At 36.5% G+C, this 27440-nt stretch overlaps 1 protein-coding gene across 5 annotated transcripts in view; it reads right to left on the reverse strand.

The window, feature by feature from the left end:
• Nucleotides 1-4763: 4763 nt before the first annotated feature.
• Nucleotides 4764-27440, reverse strand: part of ZNF790 (zinc finger protein 790) — a 30713-nt gene continuing 8036 nt past the window's right edge. For 3 of the 5 annotated variants that reach the window (XM_036832840.1, XM_036832838.1, XM_036832837.1), the window contains exons 2-5: nucleotides 21154-21233; nucleotides 20020-20146; nucleotides 19667-19762; nucleotides 5169-8904 (exon numbers count right to left, since the gene is read on the reverse strand). In XM_036832840.1, coding sequence (XP_036688735.1) covers nucleotides 7226-8904; nucleotides 19667-19762; nucleotides 20020-20146; nucleotides 21154-21162 — 1911 coding nt within the window. In that variant the 5' untranslated portion in view covers nucleotides 21163-21233 and the 3' untranslated portion in view covers nucleotides 5169-7225. Of the gene's footprint in view, nucleotides 8905-19666; nucleotides 19763-20019; nucleotides 20147-21153; nucleotides 21234-27440 lie in introns of all 5 variants that reach the window. The other 2 variants (XM_036832836.1, XM_036832841.1) reach the window with 2 other exon arrangements.

Here is a 27440-nt window from a genome sequence, read left to right on the forward strand (position 1 = left end):
TCACCTTTTTAGTTATTTCAGCTGTACAAGTAAATCTGGCCAATTTTTCCATCTTGGTCAGAAGCAGTCAACTGTTCAGTCTTTTAATGGTGACTTGATTAACAGGATTAATAAAATTAATGCAAACATATCACACTTTTCCTTTGTTTAAATTTAAAATGTTTTGTTTAGGAACTATACTGTACTCTGTGGTTATGAAACATTCTCAGATGTTATGTTGTAAAAGTTTTATTTTGTTTTTTGCTTTTAAATCATCAATCCATCTGGAATTCATTTCCATGTATTATTCCATGACTGCTTGATTGCATTCTTATATGGATACTCAATTGTTCTAGAACAAGTTACTGAAGAGGTGTTCATTCCCCAGAGCTCTGTATTGCCACCTTTATAACTAATTAAGTGGTCCTATAAGAATGGATCTATTTCTGACATCCTTGTTTGGTTCCATTGGTCTATTTATCCATATGCATGATACCATCCTGTATTACTATCTATACATTTATTTCTTAATATATGATAGGATGTTCTTCCCTGTTGTTCTTATTCTTTGTCTTTCTTATTCATGACCCTTTGCATTCCCATATACATTTTAAAATTAGCTGGTTAAGTTTTGAAAAATTCCTGTTGTCATTTTTTTTTATTGGGTTTGCTTAAATCTCTAGGTCAATTTTGAGAACAAGCAACTTTACAACATTGATTCTTTAACATATTACTGGGGTAAAGAGCTCATTTTATCCAAGTCTTTGAAATGTTCTCTTAATATGCTTTCATTGTTTTCTGTAGAGGTCTTTTGTTATACTTATTCCTATCAGTTATTTTTAATGCTATTGTAAATGTGTATTTCTAAATTTTAATTTTCTTTCTTTCCTTAATAGGAGAACCAAGAGAAGAACCCTAGAATTTTGAAGCAAACACAAGACCTCTTCCAGATGCCTAATTTTACCCTAAGAGATACTGCATGGCTAACCAGAGGATAATACATGACCATACATGTCGAATTATTCACCATGAAGTTGGTATTATTTGTTCTTTCAAGACATCTGGGATGCGTGCAGAAGTCCATCATTAATTTTTGAAGATACAGTTTCACAAGTAATTGGCTCAGACTCCCATGTGGCATCTATTCTCATTGCTACTTCTCCCACAGATAACATCTATAGCCCCATGGGCAACATGATCAGTTGACTAAGGAAGAAAACTTGACCATGTTATGTTGGCCGAGCCATAGGCTTCTGCAGCATTATATTTCTTCATAAGCACAGAGTATGAAGATATTTGTGTGCTATGTGAATGCTCACCAAAGTGCATCCATTTTAGAGAAGACTCCAGAGAAGTAGATAGAATGTCAGTCAACCTCTTTACCCAGCTCCACTACCATTCACTCAGTTGTAATGAATGGCAGGGATGGAGGTTATACATAGGAACACTGACTTCCTTTCAACAAGGCTAATCTGGATACTGCCACTGCTGAGTGCCCAACCTGCAAACGTTTAAACAGAAGCCTGATGTCACTTTTCTCTAGAAAAGGCCAGTCACCCTTTTGGTGATATACTGACTACACTTTCAGTATAGTCAGTATTGGAGGGGGACATGATGGCCATATGGGGTGGAGGAGAAACAGGTGATTAATTAAGGATTTTCTATTACTATCCACCATTGAGGGACTTACTGAATGTATTATTCACCATCATTATAATCCCATGTAACAGTGGTTCTAAATGAATACATAATTTTAAAGCAAAATAAATAAGGTAGTGGTGACATGACAATGAGATTTACCTGTCTTACCATGGATCCCATCAACCCAAAGTAGTCCGTCTTAATAGAATGGTAGAATAAGTAATTGTAAACTTAATTATGGTGCCATCTGGCAGGAAAAAACCCTTGTTTAGGTTGGAGTACTGTTCAGGATGTTGCTCTTTCTCAAAAAACCAGGATAGGTCTAGGAAACAAAGAACAGAGCAGGTCCTTTCATTATTACATCTCACCAGGCCCAGTAACTAGTGTTCATACCCAACCACTAATATTTTTGCTTTCCATTCCTATTTTGGGCTTTGCTATTTCTCAATTCTTAGTTCCAAAGGAACCTTCTGCTAGGGGACAGAATGACTCCAATGACCTTATAACTGAATCTGCCATTTTGCCATTTGGGGCTCTTATAACAGTGACAAAAAGGCAAGGGAAAGATGTCAAAGAATGACATCCACAGAAAATCATCCTGATTATCAAAAAGGAGGCAGGAAAGAGTATATTTGGAACCCAGAGAAATCCTCTGTGGTGTTTCTAGTACTTCCATGTGCACTGGTAAAAATTAATGGATTACAATAGCAACTCCAAAGAGACAGGATGAATAGCTCAGACCCTTCAGGAACAAAGGTGTCAACCCAACAATAACTCCCAGCTGAAAGTACAAATGTTAATGGTAGAGTCTAGGCAGTGGGCATATGAGGTCTACTGTAATATTCTTTCAGCTTTTCTGTATGTTTGAAAATTTTATAATAAAATCTTGGACAAAAAAAGGGATGGAGGGAATATAATCTGCAATGCTGTTAGCAAAGGGAACATGAAATAAGTATCTGAAGGAAATATTAAATATCGATTACAGTCTCAAGACTTGCAAAAAGGAGAATTATAGTAGCTCTATATTCTTTTTTCCCTGATTTGTAGTGTGTGTGTGTATAAAAATGATAAATGCTTACTTTTGTTCCTTTCCTTATCAAATTTTCAGAATAAGCTGGTACTCTGGCAAGCTCCATAAAAGGTTCTATCAAAAAATTTTTCATTTTGAATTTGGAAGGTTTACCTACAATCACTGTTTCAGTCCACTGCAATAACTTTTACATGCTCAGATTATCCTACCTTTGGTCAGTTCCTTCAGGTTGACATGATTCTACAGTCTTTGACAGCTTTCTTGCTTTTAGGCATAAAAGATATGTCAGGATAATCATATATACATCTCCTACCCGTGACCTGTTCATATGCCATTTCTCCAAGGAGCCCTTGCTTCTTTTTATAGAAAACAGAATTTAGGAACCACAGATTGTATACATGAAAACATGGTGCTCACTGCTTCCATGTCACTAATGTTTTTAGACTCCTTCATTGGACAGAGGTAGGAAATGCACACTTTCAATTCACATGAAAGACTACAGGCATTTTACTTCTTTATTTTTTATTTTGCAAAAATTGAATCCTCATGAAATTGTTATGTACTTAATTTTGGACTCACCTACAATAATATCAATATTACCATTAACAAAAGGCTAGTAAAGCAAGCATAGATTTCTTTGTATTTCTCTTTGTCCTTGAGATATAGCTCTCCTACTACGTCAAAATATTTTAACATCATTTGAAATTATTCTTCTTTACATTGTTATGTAATAAGCTGATGGTGAATCAAATTCACTGGTTTTGATATTAGGATTGCTATTTCCCCTTTGACTTCTTTTTTAAAATAAAAGTCAGTATGTAAAGTATCTCCATGGATCCAAAGTAAAAATATAAAACAAGGTTCAACCAAAGATAACTACCTTCCATCCTTGCTCCCGCCCAACTGTTGTTTCACTTTCTTTTTGAAAGTATAGGTATATATAGTACTCCTCTCTTCCTTTCACAAATGTTAGCATAATATACATATTATTTTCCACTTACCTATTTTTTCATTTAACCTATCATGAAGATCACTCCATAGAAGTATACAGCTGCACGATATTCCATTGTTACATAAATATGTTAATTAAACCAGTTTATGCTGGACATCTGGATTGTTTCCAGTCTGCTGCACTTATATATAGTATTTAAAAATTTTTTGTGCATACCACATTTTATAATTTTACCAATGTATCTTTAGGATAGAAGCAAGGGTCTGGGTCTTATGGGATATGCATAGAGATTACACATGGACATTGCTCAATTCCCTCCTATAAGAGTTGTACTGTTTTACATTTTCAGCAGCAATGTGAGAGTCCTTGTTTTTCCAGTCTTGCCAATAGAACATTTTAATACCTTGTTGGATTTCTGTCCATCTGATTGGTATGAAGTGGTATCTCAATGTAGTGTTACTTATATTCTTATCTCAACTTTTAGACTCTTTATGGTTATTAGTTCGTGATATAGTTGCAAATATCTCCAATTTGTAATTTTCCTGTATCTTTGTTAATATTGCTTTAGTCCTACAGAAAATTGACTTCTCCCTCCTTATTTCTACTGGATTTTTGATTCATAGTTATTGATATTGCAATTCCAAGGTTATAAAGGAATTCACTCATGTTTTCTCACAGTACTTGTTAAGTTTCTCTTTTTCCCCCCCTTTTGGATATTTAGATCTCTTGATTAGCTGGGAATTTACCCTGCTTTACACTGCCAGGAATGAATCTACTTTTATCCCCTACATTTTATCCAGATGCACTAAGACTAATTATAACAAGTTGTTTTCCAACATGGTTGTAGTAAAATGGCTCCTGAGAAGAAAGGTGGTTAGGGAAAAACTAAGGGCTTTCTGTCATCTATAGGATAGGCTAGAGAAGACATTATCAATATTCACAAACATATCAATGGAGTGGAGCTCAAGAAGCACGTACCTCAGGCATTCAAGGAGATCCAGAAATTCACCATGAAGGAGATAGGAGTAGTAGATAATACACTCAACAAGGCAGTCCAGGCCAAAGGAAAACGGAATATCTCATACTTATCTTTATATGGATGTCCAGAAAGTTCTAAATGTTATTTTTCTCAGTGTACTTGTCACCTTAAAAAAGTCAGCATGAATGAAATAGCTTGTTTATTAATAATAAAGCAATATAACAAAAAAATTTTTTATTTTTCCCATGAGTTGTGAAATTCCATAGAAGACAATAATTTGGAGGGAAGTACTGTTCCCGAATACTGTTTCTTTTTTTTAATTAATTAATTAATTTATTTATTTTTGGCTGTGTTGGGTCTTAGTTGCTGTGCGCAGGCTTTCTCTAGTTGCGTCGAGCGGGGGCTGTTCTTTGTTCCGGTGTGTGGACTTCTCACTGCAGTGGCTTCTCTTGTTGCAGAGCATGGGCTCGAGGCTTGCAGGCTTCAGTAGTTGTGGCTCGCGGGCTCTAGAGCACAGGCTCAGTAGTTGTGGCGCATGGGCTTAGTTGCTTCGCGGCATGTGGGATCTTCCTGGACCAGGGCTCGAACCTGTGTCCCCTGCATTGGCAGGCGGATTCTTAACCACTGCGCCACCAGGGAAGCCCCCCTAATACTGTTTAACTACTGTTAAATAACTGAATTATAAATATGCTAAATATATGTCCATATATTCACTATTCCTTAATTCATGTAATACTAAAAGGTACCAAGAAAATGCACATAGAATAAACTTATTAAGTACTAAACTGAGAAGGTTACATTTTCATCATATTTTGCTGTTGTTTAAACTGTAGAATTACCACCCATCCAGATCAGAGGTTAAACATTCTGAGTAAATATCATTTGACTATCATATTGTTTTTTTTCATGTATGTTCATGAATGAAATTATTCTGGAATATGTTGTTCAAGGGCTACATCTAATTTTATTATCAGAATTATGTTATTTAGTCTTTTAGCATGAGTGAACAATTTTTCCATAGGATTTTCTGTTCCTTCAGGGGGTAGCCTATACAATTATCTGGTCCTCCATTTTTTTTTTTTAAAGTTTTCTTCCAATTAGCCCTTTTTATTTACTCTCAAATTTTAATCACTTAAGATAATGTTTTCCTAGAAAATAAACTTTATTTTCTACATTTAAAAACTTGTGTCTAATAGTTTATATATATTTACATGACCTTTAAAAATTCCTCTAAACATATGGTTATATCACATTTCTCCTTTCTTAAAATGTGGAGGCATTGCCAAAGTCTAGTAAATAATAATTTTCTTCAAAGAAACTTTTGATTTAAAATAAAAATCCTTTAGTATTGTTCTTTATTCCATGATTTTTGCATTATTTTCATTAAATCTTTCCATCAATTCACTTGGAGGCATTTGCTCTTATTCTAGCTTGTTTGAGTAATTATTATTTAACTTGATAAATATTTGGACCCCAGAATATGACAGGCACTGTTCTAAGAGCTGGAGATACAGTGGTGACAAGAAATAAACTGCCTTCAATCTTCTTGGTTTTATACACAGAGCAATTTCCATTGAGAAGTGCTGTGGCCACATTCATAGGATTTGATTTACAGGAGTCTCATTATCGTTCACATCCAAATTGCCTGTAATTTCACTTTTGATCTACTCATTAATCTGAGAATTGTTTATATATGTAGCACTAAACTTCCAAGAGGTCAGAATTCATTTGGCTATTTTCTAATTTCCAAAATTTAATTGTGGAGATAAAATGGATTATGCCATTTGGCTTTAGAAATTTGTTAGAAACAAATCCCTTCCAAATGCCTTAAAAAATGCTGAGCACTCAACAATCCCACTTTCATGAAAACCATAAGGCTTTCTTTATAGTATGAGTTTTTTTATGTAGAAAATGAAATTAATACTGAATCAAAGCTTTCTTTGCTTCATTCGATTTTACCAGTTTTTCTTCAGAATTAACATTCTGCTGTTCAATAAGACATACATACAGATGGCATATTTGTCTATAATCTCTTAAGGTCTTCCTCTCATAGAAATGGTCTAATACTATTATTAATGATGGTCATTAAGTCATTTAAATCCTCAAACTCATTTAACCCTTACAATCTAATAAGTAAGCAAACATAGTATTAAGTTACTTTCCAAAAAATTAGGAGGTAAGAGGTACTGAAACTAAGACATACCAAATAAGTTGTATGACACAGCTTAAGGCTTTTCCAGATTAATTATAAAACACAAATTCACCTTTGGTGTGATTTTGTGGAACTGCAACAAGATTTAAGTAGTGATGGAAAGTTTCCCTACATGAGTTAGACTTCAGTTCTATGCAGCATAATATCAATGATGTGGAGAATCTTTTGAGAATGATTCAGAAGGGATTCACACTATCATCTTACTTGTAGGACTTTACCCTGATATTCTATAATTGATAACCAATCAGTAAAGCTTTCCTCTATTAATATAGATTGCATTAGGAATTCTTTGCTGTTGAGTGTGTCACGTGCTCTGTCAAAAGGTCTTCCAATGTTATTTACACTACAGGCTTTCTCAAAAGAAGGAATTAACTGACATCAATTAACAAGTCATGAATAAAGATTTTTCCTACATTTTTATATCACAAGATTTCACAAGAGTGAAATAAAGTGAGAGTCTGGAGAAAATGCCCTCTCAAAAGCTTTACGTTCATAGGATTTCTCAAAAGTGTAAATACTCTGGTGTTGAGCAAAGTATGAGTCATGACTAATGGTGTTCCCATAATCTTTCCATTGATAAAGATTCTCACCACTGTGAATTTTCTGTTCAGCAAAATAAGAATGGTGACTAAAGATCTGGCCACTTTCCTTACATTTATAGGGTTCTGCATCAGTATGAATTTTCCTATGTCGTGTTAGTTGTGAACCCCAGATAAAAGACTTCCCACATTCTTTACATACGTAAGGCTCCTCACCAGTATGTATTCTCTGATGTCGTGTAAGTTGTGAACCCCAGAGAAAGGCTTTTCCACACTCTTCACATTCATATGATCTCTTTCCAGTATGGATTTTCTGATGTCGATTAAGTTCTGAACCACGAAAAAAGGTCTTTCCACATTCCTTACATTCATAGTTTCTCTCACCAGTATGTATTTTCTGATGTCGATTAAACTCTGAACCATGAATAAAGGTCTTTCCACATTCCTTACATTCATACGGTTTTCTCTCATTATGAATTTTCTCATGTTGAGCAAGGTATGAGGCCCATATAAAAGTCTTCCCACATTGCTTACATTCAAAAGGTTTCTTACCAGTATGAATTCGCTGATGTCGAGCAAGGTGTGAACTCCAGATATAGGCTTTCCCACATTTCTCACATTCATAGGGTTTCCTACCAACATGAACATTCTGATGTTGAGCAAGATTTGAACCACGAATAAAGGCTTTTCCACATTCTTTACATTCATGAGATTTCTCACCAGTATGAATTCTCTGATGTTGAGTTAGGTGTGAGCCACGAGTAAAAGCTTTCCCACACTCCTTACATTCATAAGGTTTTTCACCAGTGTGAATTCTCTGATGTTTAGTAAGATGTGATCGCTGACTAAAGGCCTTCCTACAATCATTACATTCATAGGGTTTTTCACCAGTATGAATTCTCTGATGTCGAGTAAGGTCTGAGCCACAACTAAAGGCCTTGCCACATTCTTTACATTCATAAGATTTCTCACCAGTATGAATACGCTTATGGACACTAAGTTGTGAATGAAATCTAAAGGCCTTCCCACATTCCTTACATTTAAAAGGTTTTTCACCAGTATGAATTCTCCTATGACCAGTAAGACTTGAGCGCAAACTAAAAGCCTTCCCACATTCTTTACATTCATATGTTTTCTTAGCAGTGTAAACTGTCTGATATTGAGTAAGTTCTGAATCAGGAAGAAAGGTCTTCTCACATTCCTTACCGGCACAAAATTTTCCACCAGTGTGAATTAATTGATGTTGAATACAGTCTGTGTCAGAACAAAATGCTTTCCTACACCCTTTAAATTCATTCAGTTTCTTTACTGTATTAAGTCTCTGAAGTAGATTAAAAGTTGTGTGCTGGTTAAATGTGGGAATTTTTTCACAGGTGAGTATCATCTGCTTAAAACATTCTTCCTGGTTTTCCTGTTGTGTTTCAAACTGACCTTTGCTTTCCCAATCACCATTAAAACATACACATTCAAGGCTATGTTTTTTACAAATTTCCATTATTTCCCACTGAGGTAATCCTCTGTCAAAAATGTCATTTTTTGGTGATGTCTTGGTCTTACACCTGGATTGCATGTCTGAAAAATAAGAAAACAAATTCATACTGTTTTACTATTCAAAAAGAACTAAAATTTCCAATGTAGATATAAGAAGTAAATCCTAAAATAAATAGAGCAGGGACTTTCCTGGTGGCGCAGTGGTTAAGAGTCCACCTGCCAATGCAGGGGACACGGGTTTGATCCCTGGTCGGGGAAGATCCCACATGCCGAAGAGCAACCAAGCCCATGCACCACAACTACTCAGCCTGCACTCTAGAGCCCACGACCACAGCTACTGAGCCCATGTGCCATAACTACTGAAGCCCACGCGATCTAGGGCCCATGTGCCGCAACTACTGAGCCCATGTGCTGCAACTACTGAAGCCCGTGAGCCTAAAGCCCGTGCTCCGCAACAAGAGAAGCCACCACAATAAGAAGCTGTGCACCGCAACGAAGAGTAGCCCCCGCTCGCCACAACTACAGAAAGCCCACGCACAGCAACAAAGCCCCAACGCAGCCACAAAACATAAATAAGATAAAATAAAATAAAATAAAATAAATAGAGCACATGAAATGTGAATGGCTTAACAAATTCTCAAATTCTGGGCAATATGAAAAAAGGGCAAGAAATAAATAGAAATTTAAAGGAAGTAAAAAAGCTGAGGCAGGTGATTAAATATATGAAGTTTTGCTCAGGGACTTCCCTGGTGGTGCAGTGGTTAAGAATCCACCTGCCAATGCAGGGGACATGGGTTTGAGTCCTGTTCCAGGAAGATCCCACATGCTGGGGTGCAATTAAGCCCATGCGCCACAACTACTGAGCTCACATGCCACAACTACTGCAGCTCACGAGGCTAGAGCCCGTGCTCCGCAACAAGAGAAGCCATTGCAATGAGAAGCCCACGCACCGCAACAAAGGGTAGGCCCCACTCGCCACAACTAGAGAAAGCCCACGTGCAGCAACAAAGACCCAATACAGCCAAAAATAAATAATAAATAAATTTAAAAAATATATATATAAAGTTTTGTTCAGGTCAATTTCATCTGAGGAGTTCAACAACAACAAAAAAATAAGTGCAGGTACTACCCCAATCATGGGATATCAATTTAAAGACTTAAGAATGTTTTACCCAGTATGGTAAATCAACACTTAGCACATGTTAGGTATTAAAAAAAATTCTGTAAAAAAAAAATACAGGGGCTTCCCTGGTGGCGCAGTGGTTGAGAATCTGCCTGCCAATGCAGGGCACACAGGTTCGAGCCCTGGTCTGGGAAGATCCCACATGCCGCGGAGCAACTAGGCCCGTGAGCCGCAACTACTGAGCCTGCGCGTCTGGAGCCTGTGCTCCACAACAAGAGAGGCCGCGATAGCGAAGAGGCCTGCACACCGCGATGAAGAGTGGTCCCCGTTTGCCGCAACTAGAGGAAGCCCTCACACAGAAACGAAGACCCAACACAGCCAAAAATAAATATAAAAATAAATAAATAAATAAAAGATTACTATTAAAAAAAAATACACTACACGTCAAAAAAAAAAAGCAAAGGGGGGCGGTTATAGGAGGGAGTAAAGGATAATATTACAAAAATCAGGGATCAGGAAGCACAATTGGCATCATGTGATAGAAATGTAATACACCTCATTGTCTAATCCCTTCCATATCTACTGAAACGAGTACACATAATTCCACATTACTTTCTGTACAGATAAGAGGAAACAAAAGCATATCCATGCTAGCTCAGAGAAATGGAATCATACCTACTTACTCATTCTTCCATTTGCCTATGCACATTTAAATACTTTGCCCTGCTCATTTTCTCCACTGTGCTTATTAGTCAAGTCATATTTTGTCAGATGATCCCAACCAAGGTGTTTTTGTTTTATTTATATCTTGAGTTTATAGTATTGCTCATCCATTCGATTTTATGCTTTCAAGCCGTTTCTCAAGTGACCTTTACCAAATCTCCATGGGATATCAAATTTATTGGTAAAATATTAAAGAAGAACAAAGCAAGAAAATACTACAACTGCTACTATTTGAATATGCTGAAGGGCCTATCCAATTTCTACTATTGAAATTGTACTAGGGGGGTTGGGAGGGAGGCTCAAGAGGGAGGGGATATATGTATACACATAGCTGATTCACTTTGTTCTACAGCAGAAACTAACACAACATTGTAAAGCAATTATACTCTAATAAAAGAAAAAAAGAATTTGTACTGGTATTAGCATTTGGCTTAGAGACTGATAGAACATATGACATGTTCTCAAGACTAAAGTAACAGAGATTGGTATCTAGGGTCTGTCTACAGGGGGCGTCCTAAACATCTCTCATGATGAGTTATAACTGAAGGACCATAACCTAGGAATGTGGGTAAAACAGAGGTAGACCTACACAGGAACTACAGCTCAGTTTCAATTTATCCCAGTGACCAAGGAGGGCAACAGATTGAGATAACAAAAATGCTTCAGAACTTGGTAAAAGCGAACAGAAATTCTCTATAAAGGAAGATATCCTAGTGATTAGTTTCACATTTTGCAAACAGTGTCTGGCACGAAATTAAAGAAATAACCAGACAACATGAATATAGAAACTATAGAAACAATAGATAGCAGAAATGCACCTATAAAGATTCTAGATATTGGACTTATGAGATAGAGTTTAAAAATAACTATGCTCAAGAAGCTAAAACATAAAATTGATCATTTCATCAGAGAACAAGAAACCAATATAGGTCAAAAGAAAAATTCTATGAGAAAAAGATTGGAAAAGTCATGAGAAGCATTATGACATAGAAGATTCAGTTAGGAGATTAAACACAAGTGTAAGTGGAAACTTACACAGAGAAGAATGGAAGAAGCAGCAATATTTGAAAAGATAATGGCTGAGAATTTTAAAAACAATGTCCATGAACAGGTGTATGAATAAATAAATTACCGCATACCCATGAATGGAATACTACAGAGAAATAAAAAATAAACTATTGATACACACAACAACAGATGAATCTGAAAATTATGCTAGCAAAAGAAACAAGGCCAAAAAGTATACACTGTATAAGTCAATTTATATAAAATTCTAGAACATATAAACTAACTAGAGTTGCAGAGACCAAGTTAGTGATTTCTTTCAGATGGAGGTGGAAGAAGGGATGGATAACAAAGGGACACAAGGAAATTTGGCAATGACTGAAGTGTTTGTTGTCTTGATTATAGTGATAATTTAATGGATACATACACATGTCAAAACAGATCAAATTGTAACTTCAAATATGTGGAGTTTATTATCTCCAATTATACTTCAATTAAGTTGTAAAATAAAAATTTTAGGACCAAAATAAAAGAAAACTAAAATCCTAAAGAAAACAAATATCATTTTAGTCACTCTAACTAGGTACTAGTGTATTAGTGTTTTCTTTATGTGAATGCCCATTCACACTAAAAATAAAAAGTATTAAGCCAACAAGTGATACAGATAAATCAAGCACAGAGCAGACAGTTATTGAATAAATATGAGTAGCAAATCGGTAAACAACTCAGGGGAAATATCTGTCCTCACTAGAAATCAATAGCCTTTATCCTATTAAATTATTAGAAGGTTTTAATTGAAAATGACCCTTTTTTTTTTTTAATTTATGGCTGTGTTGGGTCTTCGTTTCTGTGCAAGGGCTTTCTCTAGTTGTGGCAAGTGGGGGCCACTCTTCATCGCGGTGCGCGGGCCTCTCATTATCGCGGCCTCTCTTGTTGCGGAGCACAGGCTCCAGATGCGCAGGCTCAGTAATTGTGGCTCACGGGCTTAGTTGCTCCGCGGCATGTGGGATCTTCCCAGACCAGGGCTCGAACCCGTGTCCCCTGCACTGGCAGGCAGACTCTCAACCACTGCGCCACCAGGGAAGCCCAAAAATGACCCATTTTTAGTGAGGCTACACTGAAACTTATTTTGTTCCTGACCTCCATATGAACCAATGCCCTCCAATCCTTAAGAAAACACAAGGATTAATGTCCACAATATACAAAAGCATTCAAGTAGTAGCTACCTCTAGGATGCCCATGTGCTTACCATGAATCAGCTGTTTGCTTCCAAACCTGTTTATACCAACTGTTCCTGATATTTTATTTATATTTTTTAATAACATTATGTAAAGAAATATGAGAGAAAGGTTGTCTGTTTTCATGAAAACTAAGCTGAATGCTCTACAAAACTCATTCAAGAAGTCTACAAATTTTATGTTAGTAGTTTAGAGACTCAATCATAAAGACTGGAAAAAAATAGGAGGGCAGTTCAAAATGAAAACATAGGAAGATCCTGAACTCACCTCCTCCCACAGACACATCAAATCTAGTTAAATACAGATACCCTCTGAAAAAGACCTGACACTTAACTGAAAAGCTCTTCCACAGCAAAGGATCAAAGGGCCACACTGAGACAGGCAGGAAAGGTAGACAAGTAGTCTTTCCAAAAACCCCACCCCTGGTGTGGCAACTCACAATTGGGAGGGATCTCACAAATACAGAGTTCCCTATGAGGAGCAAAGGGTTCAAGCCCCACATTAGACACCCCAAACCTTAGGACCTACACTAGAGAGATGAGCCCTCAAAATGCTTGGCTTTGAAAACCAATGGGGCTTATGTCCAGGAAAACCAAAGGGCTATAGGAAATGGGGATTCTGCTCTTAAAGGGCTTGTGCACAGACTTACACCCCAAGACCCAGGGAAAAAGCAGAAGTTTGCAAAGTGCCTAAACCATATATGGAGATCCTTTTGCTAATATTAAAGTATCTGCTGGGATCTGTTGTAACTGTCTCCAGGGATGGAAGTGCTGGCGGGTGCCACTTTACACTCTCCCTCTACTTTGCTAGCACCAGTGGGATGTGCTCTCCACAGTCCCACCCAAGCTGGTGACTGGGCTTGCCCAGCCTGGTGTGTCCCCACAGCCACACCCAACCCATTGGGCAGTCTTGCCCCAGCCTGGTGCCCTCTGCAGCCCCACCCAACACAAGTCGAGTCAACATGGGGGACGTCCACATACCCAAGCCCACATCCAAGGGGACATCCCTTGAATACCTGGCTCTGAGGGCCAGGGGGGGCTTGTGTTTCTAGGTTCCATGGGATTGAAACAATCAGAGAGTTCTTGGCAGGCTATTACCCCCAGGGTACTGCACAGACAGCAGACTGAAACACAGCCCTAGTCTTCCTATAACCACTCCTTCAAGACTGGGAGAGGTAGCTGTTTCACCTAATACATAGAAACAAACAAAAAAAAAAGAGTCAAGCAAAATGAGGGAAAAAGAAATATGTTCCAAATGAAAAAGCAAAATAAAATCCCAGGAAAAATATCTTAATGAAATGAAGATAAGTAATTTATCTGATAAGGAGTTCAAAGTAATGGTCATAAAAATGCTGAGGAGCATCTGACCTTGGGAGAAGAATGAACACTGAGAGAACTTCAACAAAGATGGAAATATAAAAAAGTACCAAACAGAAGTAACAGAGTTGAAGAATACTGAACTGAAAAATACACTAGAGGTGTTCAACAGCAGACTAGATAAAACAGAAGAAAGGACTGGTGATTAGAAGACAGGGTAGTGAAACTCACCCTAACAGAGAGCAAAAAAAAAAAAAGTTTTTAAAACTGAAGATAGCTTGACAGACCTATGGGACAACATCAAGAAGAACAACATTCACATTATAGGAGTCCCAGGAGAAGAGAGAGAGAGAAAGAAAACTTATTGTGAAAAATAAGGTTGAAAACTTCCATAACCTGGGGAAGGAAACAGACATCCAGATCCAGGAACCCCAGAGAGTTCTAAACAAGATAAACTGAAAGACATCCACACCAAGATGCAATATAATTGAAATGTCAAAAATTAAAGATAACGAGAGAACTTTAAAAGCAGCAAGAGAAAACAACTTGTTACACACAAGGGAACCCCATAAGACAATCAGCAGATTTTACAGCAGAAACTTTGCAGGCCAGAAGGGAGTGGCATGATATATTCAAAGTGCTAAAAGTAAAAAACTTACAGTCAAGAATACTCTACCTGGCAATGTTATCATTCAGAATTGAAGGAGAGATAAAGAGTTTACCAGACAAGCAAAGGCTAAAGGAGATCACTACAACTACACCAGCCTTACGAGAAATATTAAAGGGACTTTTTTAAGCTGGGAAAAGGGCACTAATTAGGACACTATAACATATGAAAAAAAACCTCACAGGTGAAGGTAATATCTAGTAAAGGTAGTGGACTAATCACTTATAAAGCTAACATAAAAGTTAAAAGACAAAAGTAATAAAAATAACTATAACTACAATAATTAGTAAAGGGATACACAAAATGAAAAGATGTAAAATATGAAATCAGAAACAAAATGTGGGAGGAGAGGAGTAAAAATGTAGAGTCTTAGACTGCATTCAATTTAACTTGCTATCAACTTAAAGTAGACTATACATATACATACACACACACACACATGCACACACATGGTAACCACAAAGCAAAAATCTATAATAAATACAGAAAAGATGATGAGAATGGAATTTGAAAAAAAAAAAAAACTAAAGAAATTCATCAAATCACAAGGGAAGAGAGCAAGAGAAGAAAGAGGAACCATAAAACAGCCAGAAAACAATTAACAAAATGGCAGTAAGTATATCCTATCTATAATTATTTTAAATGTAAATGAATTAAATTCATCATTCAAAAGACGTATAGTGGCTGAATGGATAAAAAAGAAGACCCATCTATATGCTGCCTATGAGAGTCTCACTTCAGGTGTAAGAATACACACACACTAAAAGTGAGGAGATGGAAAGAGTGTTCATGCAAAAGGAAACAACAACAACAAAAAAGCTGGAGGAGCTATACTTATTTCAGAAATAATAGATTTTTTAAAAAAGACTATAATATAACACAAAGATGGGCATTGCATAATGATAAACAGGTCAATACAACAAGAAGATATAACACTTGTAGATATCTATGCAACCAACACTGGAGCACCGAAACATATAAAGCAAATATTATCAGACCTAAAGGGAGAAACTGACAGCAATACAATAATAGTAGGGGACTGTAATATCCCACTTACATCAATGGATAAATCATCCAGACAGAAAATCAATACGGAAACATGCGCCTTAAATGACACATTAGACCATATTAACTGAATATATACAGAACATTCCTTCCAAAAGCAGCAGAGTATCCATTTTTTTCAAGTGCACATGCAACATTCTCCAGGATAGATCATATAGTATGCTACAAGTCTCAATAAATTTAAGAAGACTGAAATCGTATCAGCCATCTTTTCTGACCACAACAGTATAAAATGGGAAACAAATCACAAAAAGAAAACTGGAAAAATCACAAATATTTGGAGATTAAATAACATGCTCCTGAACAACCAATAGGTCAACGAAGAAATCAAAGGAGAGGGCTTCCCTGGTGGCGCAGTGGTTGAGAATCTGCCTGCCAGTGCAGGGGACACGGGTTCGAGCCCTGGTCTGGGAAGATCCCACATGCCGCGGAGCAACCAGGCCCGTGAGCCACAATTACTGAGCCTGTGCGTCTGGAGCCTGTGCTCCACAACAAGAAAGGCCGCGATAATGAGAGGCCCGTGCACCGCGATGAAGAGTGGCCCCCACTTGCCGCAACTAGAGAAAGCCTTCACACAGAAACGAAGACCCAACACAGCCATAAATAAGTAAATAAATAAATAAAAATTAAAAAAAGAAATCAAAGGAGAAAACAAAAAATACCTTGAGACAAATGAAAATGGAAATACAACATACCAAAAGCGATGTCTTGCAGCAAAAGCAGTTCTAAGAGGGAAGTTCATAGTGATACAGGCCTACCTCAAGAAACAAAAAGATCTCCAATGAACGATCTGACCTTACACCTAAAGGAACTAGAAAAAGAAGAACAACAAACTAAGCCCAAAGTTAGTAGAAGGAAGGAAATAAAAGATCGCTAAAGAGACTAATAGAGACTAATTACTAACAGAGACTAAGAGACTAATAGTGAGACTAGTCTCACTAAAAGAGACTAAAGAGATATTAGAGGGAGTTCCTTGGTGGTCTAGTGGTTAGGATTCTGGGCTTTCACTGCTGTGGTCCAGGTTCAAACCCTGGCTGGGGAACTGAGATCCTACAAGCCATGTAGTGCAGCCAAAAAAAAAAAAAAACGATACTAGAAAAGATCAATGAAACTGAGAGCTGGTTCTTTAAAAAAATAAAATTGACAAACCTTTAGCTAGATTCACTAAGAAAAAAGGAGACAGGGCTCAAATAAATCAGAAATGAAACAGAAGTTACAACTGATGACAAAGAAATACAGACGACCATAAGGGACTATTATGAACAATTATTCACCAACAAATTAGACAACCTAGAAGAAATGGATAAATTCCTAGAAACATACAATCTTCCAAGACTGAATCATGAAGAAATACAAATCAGAATAGACTGATTACTAGTAGTAAGGAAATTGAATCAGTAATCAAAAACTTACCAGCAAAACAAATCTCATAGACACAGAGAACAGAACTGTGGTTGCCAAAGGGGTGGGGGGTTCGGCGAAATGGGTGAAGAGGGTCAAGAAGTACAAACCAGTAGTCATAACATAAGGTAGTCATGAGGATATAATGCAAAGCATGGTGGTTATAGTCAATAATATTATATGGCATATTTTGTGTATGGGGATAGAGGATATCTAGACTTATTGTAGTGGTCATTTCACAGTGTATACAAATATCGAATCATTATGTTGTATACCTGAAACCAATATAATGTTGTATGTCAATTACAGCTCAATAAAAAAAATTTTTTAAAGGCTGGGAAAAATAAAGCATCTACAGTTAGACTGCCTAAATTCCCACTCCCTTTAACAAAACAGAAACAAGAAATTAGGAGAATGAATTATTGGAATGGTTGATATAAGAAAGAATAGGCAGAACTGCAATTAGGGAGAACATGTCATGGCCCTCTACTGAAACATGGATGAAACAGTTATGGGTTATAAATAAATAGCACAGGTTATTTAAAGTATTCATATAATTTTGTATGATTTAAAATAACTTTTTTCAATGAAGTATCTTAAATTAGTTGGGCACATGATTTTCTAACTTTGAACCCTTTGGCTAAGGAATCTCATATCTGAAATATAAGTATCATCTAATGCAGAAAAATCCCAGGAATGACTGATGTGTACCAAGAGTGGTAACTTCAGTAACAAGAAATGTAGAACAACCTTAATATATAATAGTATAATCATAATACGTAAAAATAAACTAAAATTAAAAACATACGTGGTAGTATTTAGGGAATAAAAATACGAGAGAAAATTGTATATACCTTATAGAACAAAGTAAGTTTTAAAAGCATTTATTTTGAAATAATTATAGATTCACAGGAATTTGCAAAGATACTCCAGAGAGTCTTGTGTACCCTCTGCCCAGTTTTGCCCAATGAATACATCTTACATAATTATACTACAATATAAAAATCATGAAATAAACATTGGCACAATATATGTGTATAGTTTTATGTCATTTCATCACATATGTGGATTCCTGTAATCACCACAATAATCAAGATACAGAAATAGTCCATCACCACAAAGATGTTCTCTCTCATGCTATCTCTTTATAGTCATAACCACCACCACTACCGCTCCCTGCCCATTCCTAACCCCTGGCAACCACTAATATGTTCTCAATCTCTAACTTCGTGATTTCCAGAATTTTGTATAAATGAATTCATATAGTATGTGAATGTTATATGTCAATTACACTTTTGAGATTGGCATTTTTCATTCAGCATAACATCCTTGAGATTCATTCAAGTTTTTCCATATATCAATAGCTCGGAAAAAGAACAATTTTAAAACATCAATATAGGTTCTGGAATTTAGAAACATGATTCCAATAAGGGAATAAAATTTATTTTCTTTCCTTGATATTTCCAATAAAAAAGCAGCTCCAAGAGTAAGTTATTTCAACCTGACTCCTGACCATAACAGAAAATTCATCAATTACCATCTAGTTGCCAAATATACCCCTTGCTTCCTTTTGACAGCCAGGACTTGTCTTCTATGACACTGTACTCTCTCCTCATTGTCTTCCAATAGCCCTAACCTCTCTCCTGCTATTTCCTCTTCACTGTAGCAAGAAACCATAAAAAAGCAGCCTATTAGGCCTTCTCTTAACGTAAAGCCTACTCTGCAGAAATTTATGAAAATGCTCCAGTCATAGGAGAGAATACCAAGTTTCAATGGATTACAGACTCTTTGTAAACCCTTCTTAACCTAAAATGAAATTATAAAATCAATAAATGTTGCTTAAAAGAGTTAATTAATGAAGAATATGCAGAAGCAAGGAGAAACTAGGCAAAATAAGAAAAATTCAAGAGATAGCAGGTAAAATGAAAAACAGGGTCAAAAATGTTTTTTTAGAGAGATGAAATTTACAAATATCGAAATGGAAAAAAAGAAATGGGAAGAAACTTAATCCAAACCATAGATAAACTGACCACTGGAGAAAAAGAACGGCATTTACATTTTCGTAACATGAAGGAAAAATGAGAGCACTGAAATGGAGTGGCATTTGGAGTTGAAGAGGAGGTTCAGTTGGAAATTCATGTTGAAAAGGTTACTTTTATTTCTAGGTCTCAGGCCTTTATCCACAGGCTTTTGGCCTCTGAGGAGGAAATTCTAGACCAATATTACAGAGATGTTACTGACTCACTAAACAGCTGGGTGTTATCTGCAATGATGGCCTCCTTGTGCCTGCTCAGCCCTCACTCACCTGGGCAAGGTCCTCTTGTCTCATCCTTCAAAACCATCCAGGGCTCTTTCCCCTTCTCCAGTAAAGAGAACACATCTGGCTGATAAAGGCAAAGTCCTGATCAGAAAATAAGAAATAGGAAATTACCACGTGGTAAGGGTTCCGTAAGTCCCTTAGTTATTAGAAAGGGCAAGAAAAATGCATAAAGGATGGGGAAGATGGAGTTTCCCAATGATGATGACTATTGCCAAATTTATAAAGCACAAACCATTTTCCCAGAAATAGGTCAGAAATCCCCCTAGACACTAGAAAGGCAATCCAAAAGTTCACAATGTAGGTATCAGGAATTTCTGGGGTCAAATTCTGAATCTTACCCAGTGAGACCATGTTGCTGTAGTTCTCCAACATCACGTCTCTGTACAGAGCTCTCTGTTCCAAGTCCAGGCACTCCCACTCCTCTTGAGAGAAGTCTACAGCTACATCCCTGAACATCATCAACTGCTGAAATGACAAACCCAAACATCAACAGTGAAGTTAAAAGAAATCTTTTAGATGGATGGGGAAAAGATGGAAAAGGGCACTGCAGGAAGAGGCCCATATATTCAGCAAAAAACTGGAGTTGGCTGCCTGTAGTGTGGGGGGAAATGATATGGAAATTAGTGTCCCTGAAGCCAAGTGCCTATATGCTCTTAAAATCTCCTATTGCTCAGTCACAACACTGTTATGGCCTTCTTGTAACAAACATCAAGACAACAGGATGGCAGCCCAGAATAATAGATATCATATGAGTTCTTTGTTGATACCACCAAGAGGCTATAACAGCCTGGAATAATCAACTCTAGATTTACTATGTGAGAATAGTTTTCTTTTTTTCTTTCAGCTTCTTTTACTTGAATTTTCTATTAGTTGAAGTTGAAAGGATTCTTAAGAGATACACTCTCTAACTGAATACCATTTTCTGTGGAGAATGTATAAAATATCTAGGCTGTCAGCTGACTATCAGCGCATGTCTTGTTAATGATATTACTCTCTCATTGATATCCTGGCAAAATCCCAGATCTCTCTGAACTCAACCTCCTCTTATATTCTCTATCTAAAAGCATGACAAAGTGCCACTACTAAAATGAATACCAACTAACACCAACTCCCATCTTTCTTAATTGAAACACCCCATTATATAGAGTAAATAAAAGCTTTCATGCAGTGGGTCCCTTTTAGTCACACAATTCCACCTTGTTGAGCCACAGTTTTGATTTTTAAAAGTCTCTACTATTTCCTTTAAACAATATCTTTTCCTTCAGTGCTCTGCCAAAGTATTAGGTCACAGGAGGTATTGAATGCCATGTTGGAGAGAAGAGGGACCTCTAGGGAAGGCACCGAACTGTTTCACAACTATCACTTACTACGTTGAATAGTGACTCAGGTAAGCAGTTTAAGGATAAGGAATAAAAATATTGACATGATGTGATATAAATGGTTATATTTTTGGAAAAGAAATTCCAACTCACATGGGCCATAACTTAAAATTCCAAGAGTCGTTCAGTCTTCTAGATTCCTCTCACGGTGAAGCAGTCTTGAGAAAGCAGAGCTAGAGGGAAGGAATAATGAGAGAACAGGCTTTCCTCAGAGCTTTCAAATGGAGTAAGAATACCATCTTATTCCTTGAAGGAAGGTCAGAGGGAATCTGCAGAAATCCTGGCCCTATCCAAAACCCAAGAGACTCAAATACAGCAGGATGAAGTTTCAGTCCAATCAGTAATGCTAAATCATGACGTGGATCAGGATATTCGGGATATGAGATAAGGCCATTCTGACTTGCTCTGAATAACCCCTTTAACAATAAGGACCCAAAGTTAGACATCCCCAGGGAAACTCTCCAATCTGGGAGTCGAGTGCATTTGCCCAGGGCCCTCCTGTGTACCTCCCTGTACAACAGTGGCCTTTCATCTATCTCCTCTATGTCCCACAAAGTGTATAATACTTACTGACTCATTTTCATCTAAAGCACTCATACCACAAAACTAAGGGCAACCATAAACAAAATGAAAAGATAACCTACAGAATGGGAAAAAATATTTGCAAACAATGCAACCGACAAGAGATTAATCTCCAAAATACACGAACAACTCATACAGCTCAATATCAAAAAAACAAACAACCCAATCAAGAAATGGGCAGAAGCTCTAAATAGACACTTCTCCAAAGAAGACATAAGAAACATTCATTCCTATGAGGAGTAGACTACACCCTGAATGAGTGCATGTGAGCAGGAATGCTATGAAAAGGTGATTGATGGTGGAGGTGGTAAAAGGAGGCATAGAGATGTCAGGGGGATTTAAGGTGGCAAAACACATAGGCTGCATTCTTTTATTTTTTAAGCAGTTTTACTGATATATAATTCATATACTCTACAATTAATGCATTTAAAGTGAGCAATTTTTTTTTAGCAAATTAACATGTGCAACCACCATAAGTCAATTTTAGAATATTTTCATCACCTCAAAAAGAAATCCTGTATCCTTTAGCTATTACTCCCTGTCCCCTCAACCCCCTACACTCTCCCTCCACCTCTCCCTCAACCCTAAGTAACCACTAATCTACTTTCTGTCTCTACAGATTTCCTTTTCTGGATTTTCATAGGAATGGAATAATATAGTATGTGAACTTATTGTGACTGGTTGTCAAATTTGTGAAAACATTTAGTATAAAGTTTTCAAGGTTCATCCAAATTGTAGCATGTATCAGTATTTCACTCCTGAAATACTGGCTGAATAATATTCCACTGTATGGACAGACAACATTTTGTTTACCCATTCATCTGTTAATGGACATCTGGATTGTTTCCACCTTCTGGCTATTATAAATAATGCTGCTATGATCATTTATGTACAAGTGTTTGCTTAATACCTGTTTTGTCATTTTCAGAGTATGAGTTTCACCTTCAGTTGTTAAATTTATTCCTAAATATTTTATTTGTTTGGGTGCTACTGTGAATGGAACTGCTTTCTTAATTTCATTTTTGGATTGTTCATTCCAAGTGTATAATATACAATTGATTTTATTTATTGATCTTGTATCCTGAAACTCTGTTAAACTTATTTATTAGTTCTAACAGTGTTTTGGGGTATGTATTCCTTAGAATTTTCTATAGAAAAGATCATGTTATCTGCAGATATAGATGGTTTTACTTCTTTTCCAACCCAGATGCTTTTTTTTTTTTTTGTCTAATTGCCCTGGCTAAAACTTCCAGTACAATATTGAATAAAAGTGGCAAAGGCAGACATTCTTGTCTTATTACTCATCTTAGGGGAAAAGCATTCAGACATTCACCATTAATAGTTGTAGGATTTTTATAGATAACCTATATGAGATTGAGGAAATTCCCTTTTATTCCTAGTTTATAGTGTTTTTATAATGAAAGGGTATTGGCTTTTGTCAAATGCTTTTTTGGTGTCTATTAAAATGATCATGTAATTTTTGTTTTTTATTCTATTGATATGATGCATTACATTAATTGATTTTTGGATGTTCAGATAACCTTGCATTCCTGGGACACATTCCACTTGGACATGTTGCATAATTCATTTCATACGTTGCTGGATTTGGTTTGTTAGCATTTTGTTGAGGATTTTTGTATCATATTTTTATGAGATAAGCTTTGTTTGGTTTTGGTATCAGGGTAATACTAGCCTCATTGAATGAATTGGGAGCTTGACTGTATTCTTTAATTGCAGAAAAGAAAACACTGTGGCTCTCAGAGCTGATAGTAGGGGTCTTCCTGAACCAGGTTAGGTTCTGAACAACAAAGAAGGCCTGGATATTCAGAGGGGTTATCTTTTAAAGAAACTCTGTTCTACTGTAGTAACAGAGGAACGAACTCTTGAGCAGAAGAACCTAAAAAACTACCTTTGCCCCGTTCACCTTTTCATAGGAAAGTGCCAGTGACAGGTATACCAAAAAAAAAAAAAAACAAAAACACACTCCAAAAACAAAATTAGAAACACCGTGTCCAAAGATATTGTTAGATAAAAGTTTGAAAAGAGTGTCCAAATTCCCCATGTATAAAGAAAACTCACTAAACATTTCAGAGAAGATTAAAATTATTAGCTAACATTCCAATATGAATTTTTAAAAGTTATGATACAATCACAGCTCAGAAGCAAGACTACATGCACAAATGGTACAATGATCTCAGGAAAGGGAAGGAAGTGATAGGCAGACCACATATGAAAGCTAGTACAATTCAAGAATGAAAGAGAACCACTTCATAGGCAAAACCACTTTAGAAATGAAGAATAATTACAAAGAGCACAACATATGACAAATACTACAGAAAGTACAGCATGGAACAAAAAATATAAAAGTTAGCAAATGGGGCTTCCCTGGTGGCGCAGTGGTTAAAAATCCACCTTCTAATGCAGGGGACATGGATTTGAGCCCTGGTCCGGGAAGATCCTACATGCCGCGGAGCAACTAAGCCCGTATGCCACAACTACTGAGCCTGCGCTCTAGAGCCTGTAAACCACGACTACTGAGTCCGTGTGCCACAACTACTGAGCCTGCACTCTAGAGTCCGTGCTCTGCAACAAGAGAAGCCACTGCAATGAGAAGCCCATGCACCGCAACAAAGAGTAGCCCCGCTCTCCGCAACTAGGGAAAGCCCATGCACAGCAACAAAGACCCAATGCAGCCAAAAATAAACAAATAAAATAAATTTTTTAAAAAAGTTAGCAAATGGAACAAAATGAAACAAAGAGATGACAATTATTATAAGAAAAAAATGAAAGTCAGAAGTGGTCCAACTTGCTGGACAGCCGCATGTAAATCAATGAAGTTAGAACACACCTTCACATCATACACAAAAGTAAATCCAAAATGGCTTAAAGACTTAACTATAAGACAAGACATCATAAAACTCCTAGAAGAGAACATAGGCAAAACATTCTCTGACATAAATCATACCAATGTTTTCTTAGGTCTCCCAAGTCGGTAGAAATAAAAGCAAAAATAAACAAACGGGACCCAATCAAACTTATAAGCTTTTGCACAGCAAAGGAAACCATACACAAAACGAACAGACAACCTACAGATTGGGAGAAAATATTTGCAAATGATGTGACCAACAAGGGCTTAATTTCCAAAATATACAAACTTCTCATACAATTCAATAACAACAACAAACCAACCCAATCAAAAAATGGGCAGAAGACCTAAATAGACATTTCTCCAGAGAAGACATACAGATAGCCAATAGGCACATGAAAAGATGCTCATCATCGCTAATTATTAGAGAAACGCAAATCAAAACTACAATGAGGTATCACCTAACACCAGTCAGAATGGCCATCATTAAAATCCACAAATCATAAATGGTGGAGAGGGTGTGGAGAAAAGGGAACCCTCTTACACTGTTGGTGGGAATGTAAGTTGGTGCAGCCACTATGGAAAACAGAATGGAGGTTCCTCAAAAAACTAAGAATAGAGTTGCCATATGATCCTGCAACCCCCACTCCTGGGCATATGCCCAGACAAAACTATAATTTGAAAAGATACATGCACCCCTATGTTCACAGCAACACTATTTACAATAGCCAAGACATGGAAACAACCTAAATGTCCATCAACAGATGAATGGATAAAGAAGATGTGGTAAATATATACAATGGAATACTACTCAGCCATTAAAAAGAATGAAATAATGCCATTTGCTGCAACATGGATGGACCTAGAGATTATCACACCAAATGAAGTAAGAAAGAGAAAGACAAATACCACATGATATCACTTATATGTGGGATCTAAAATACGACACAAATGAACATATCTACAAAACAGAAACAGACTCACAGACATAGAGAACAGACTTGTGGTTGCCAATGGGGGGGTGGTGAGAGAGGATAGAATTGGGAGTTTGAGATTAGCAGATGCAAACTATTATATATCGGACGGATAAACAAGGACCTACTGCATTGCACAGGGAACTACATTCAATATCCCATGATACTACCAAAGGTAAAATAGATAGCTAGTGGGAAGCAGCTGCATCACACAGGGAGATCAGCTCAGTACTCTGTGACCACCTTGAGGGGTGGGATAGGGAGGGTGGGCGGGAGATGCAAGAAGGAGGGGATATGGGGATATATGTATACTTACAGCTGATTCACTTTGTTATACAGCAGAAACTAACACAACATTGTAAAGCAATTATACTCCAATAAAGATGTTAAAAAAAATCCTGTGATAAACCATAATGGAAAAGAATATGAAAAAGTATATATATATATATATGTATATGTATATATATATATATATATATATATATATATAACTGAGTCACTTTGCTGTACAGCAGAAATTAACACATTGTAAATCAACTATACTTCAATAAAATTAATTTTTAAAAAAAGAAGTGATCCAACTTGCAACTAAGCAGAGCCTCTAGAGATGAAATCCAAATCAAGAAGAGAATATTAAAAACTACATTTTTAATATTTAAGAATAATTTTCTGAAATAATGCATGAATATGCATAATGAAAATACACACTATATTGCTGGAGAAAATGACTCAAATTGTCTGTACCAAAACATTTCCTAATAAAATTATTAGACTAAAATCCATGGGGAATCAAGATAAAAATATCAAGTCACCTATAAGAAAAAGGAAATTCAGTTGTCATTAGACTGCTAAATTCAGTGCCCCAAATAGTGAGGTAGCTCCTACAATATACTTGTGGAAAAACAAATGAGGGAGTCAAAGAATTGACATGCAGCCAAGCTGTCCTTCAGGTACAAGGGACATAAAGAGTTCTAAATGTCTATCAACTGTATGACAACTGTTGAATGGACAAATATAGTTGGTATATTCATGCACTGGAATACTAGTGCATTTAGCAATGCAAACAGTAAGCTATATTTACATACAATATGGATGAATCTCACAAACATAATGTTGCACAAAAGAAGCCAAAAGGTTATATACTATATGACTCCACTTACACATAAGTTCAAAAACAGATGAAACTGATGTATGGTGGTTACTTTGGGGAAGCTATTGACTGAACAGGAGCACAAGAGGGACTTCTGGAATGTAGGCAATGGTTTATTTCTTGATCTGGGTGCTTATTACATGGGTGTTCCCTTTGTGGTAACTCAAGGTGTACAATTTTGATTGTATTGGTTGTTTGTATCATCATGTATACACTTGTCTCTATATATGATAAACTTCAAAAAAGGTTTATTTTACAAGTTATGGAGAAATATATACAAGGCAAAATGCAAACAAACAAATAAGCAAGGGCCATGATCTTGAGGATGCTAAAATACTAAAGTCTACCATTCACAATAAACATATAACAATTATGAATATCTATATATCAACTAACAGCAGGAAGTTTCATGAAGCAGAAGTTACAGGTTGTACAAGATAAAATTTCATTAATAATAGAGAATTTTAACACATTTCTCTCAATCCAAGATAAACCAAGTGCAAAACAAATAACTATAGACTGACCATATGTTAGATCACAAAGAAAAATTCATTAAATTCCAGTGTTAAAAAATATCACAATGCAGCAAAACTAAATTACAAGAGGGGGCCTATGTGCTTTACCTAAAGTCCTAAATTTTATCAATAGGGATTGAGTTCCCCTCATGTCACACGGTTCAAAACCCTTCCACAGAGCTGAGGCTAAGAAACTATACCACTATATTAGTTTTCCACTACTGAGAAACAAATTATAAATGCAGTGGCTTAAAACAATACAACTTTATTATCTTACTGTTAGCTAAAAGTCT

This window comes from Balaenoptera musculus, chromosome 19, assembly GCF_009873245.2.
Source record: "Balaenoptera musculus isolate JJ_BM4_2016_0621 chromosome 19, mBalMus1.pri.v3, whole genome shotgun sequence".
NCBI lineage: Eukaryota > Metazoa > Chordata > Mammalia > Artiodactyla > Balaenopteridae > Balaenoptera > Balaenoptera musculus.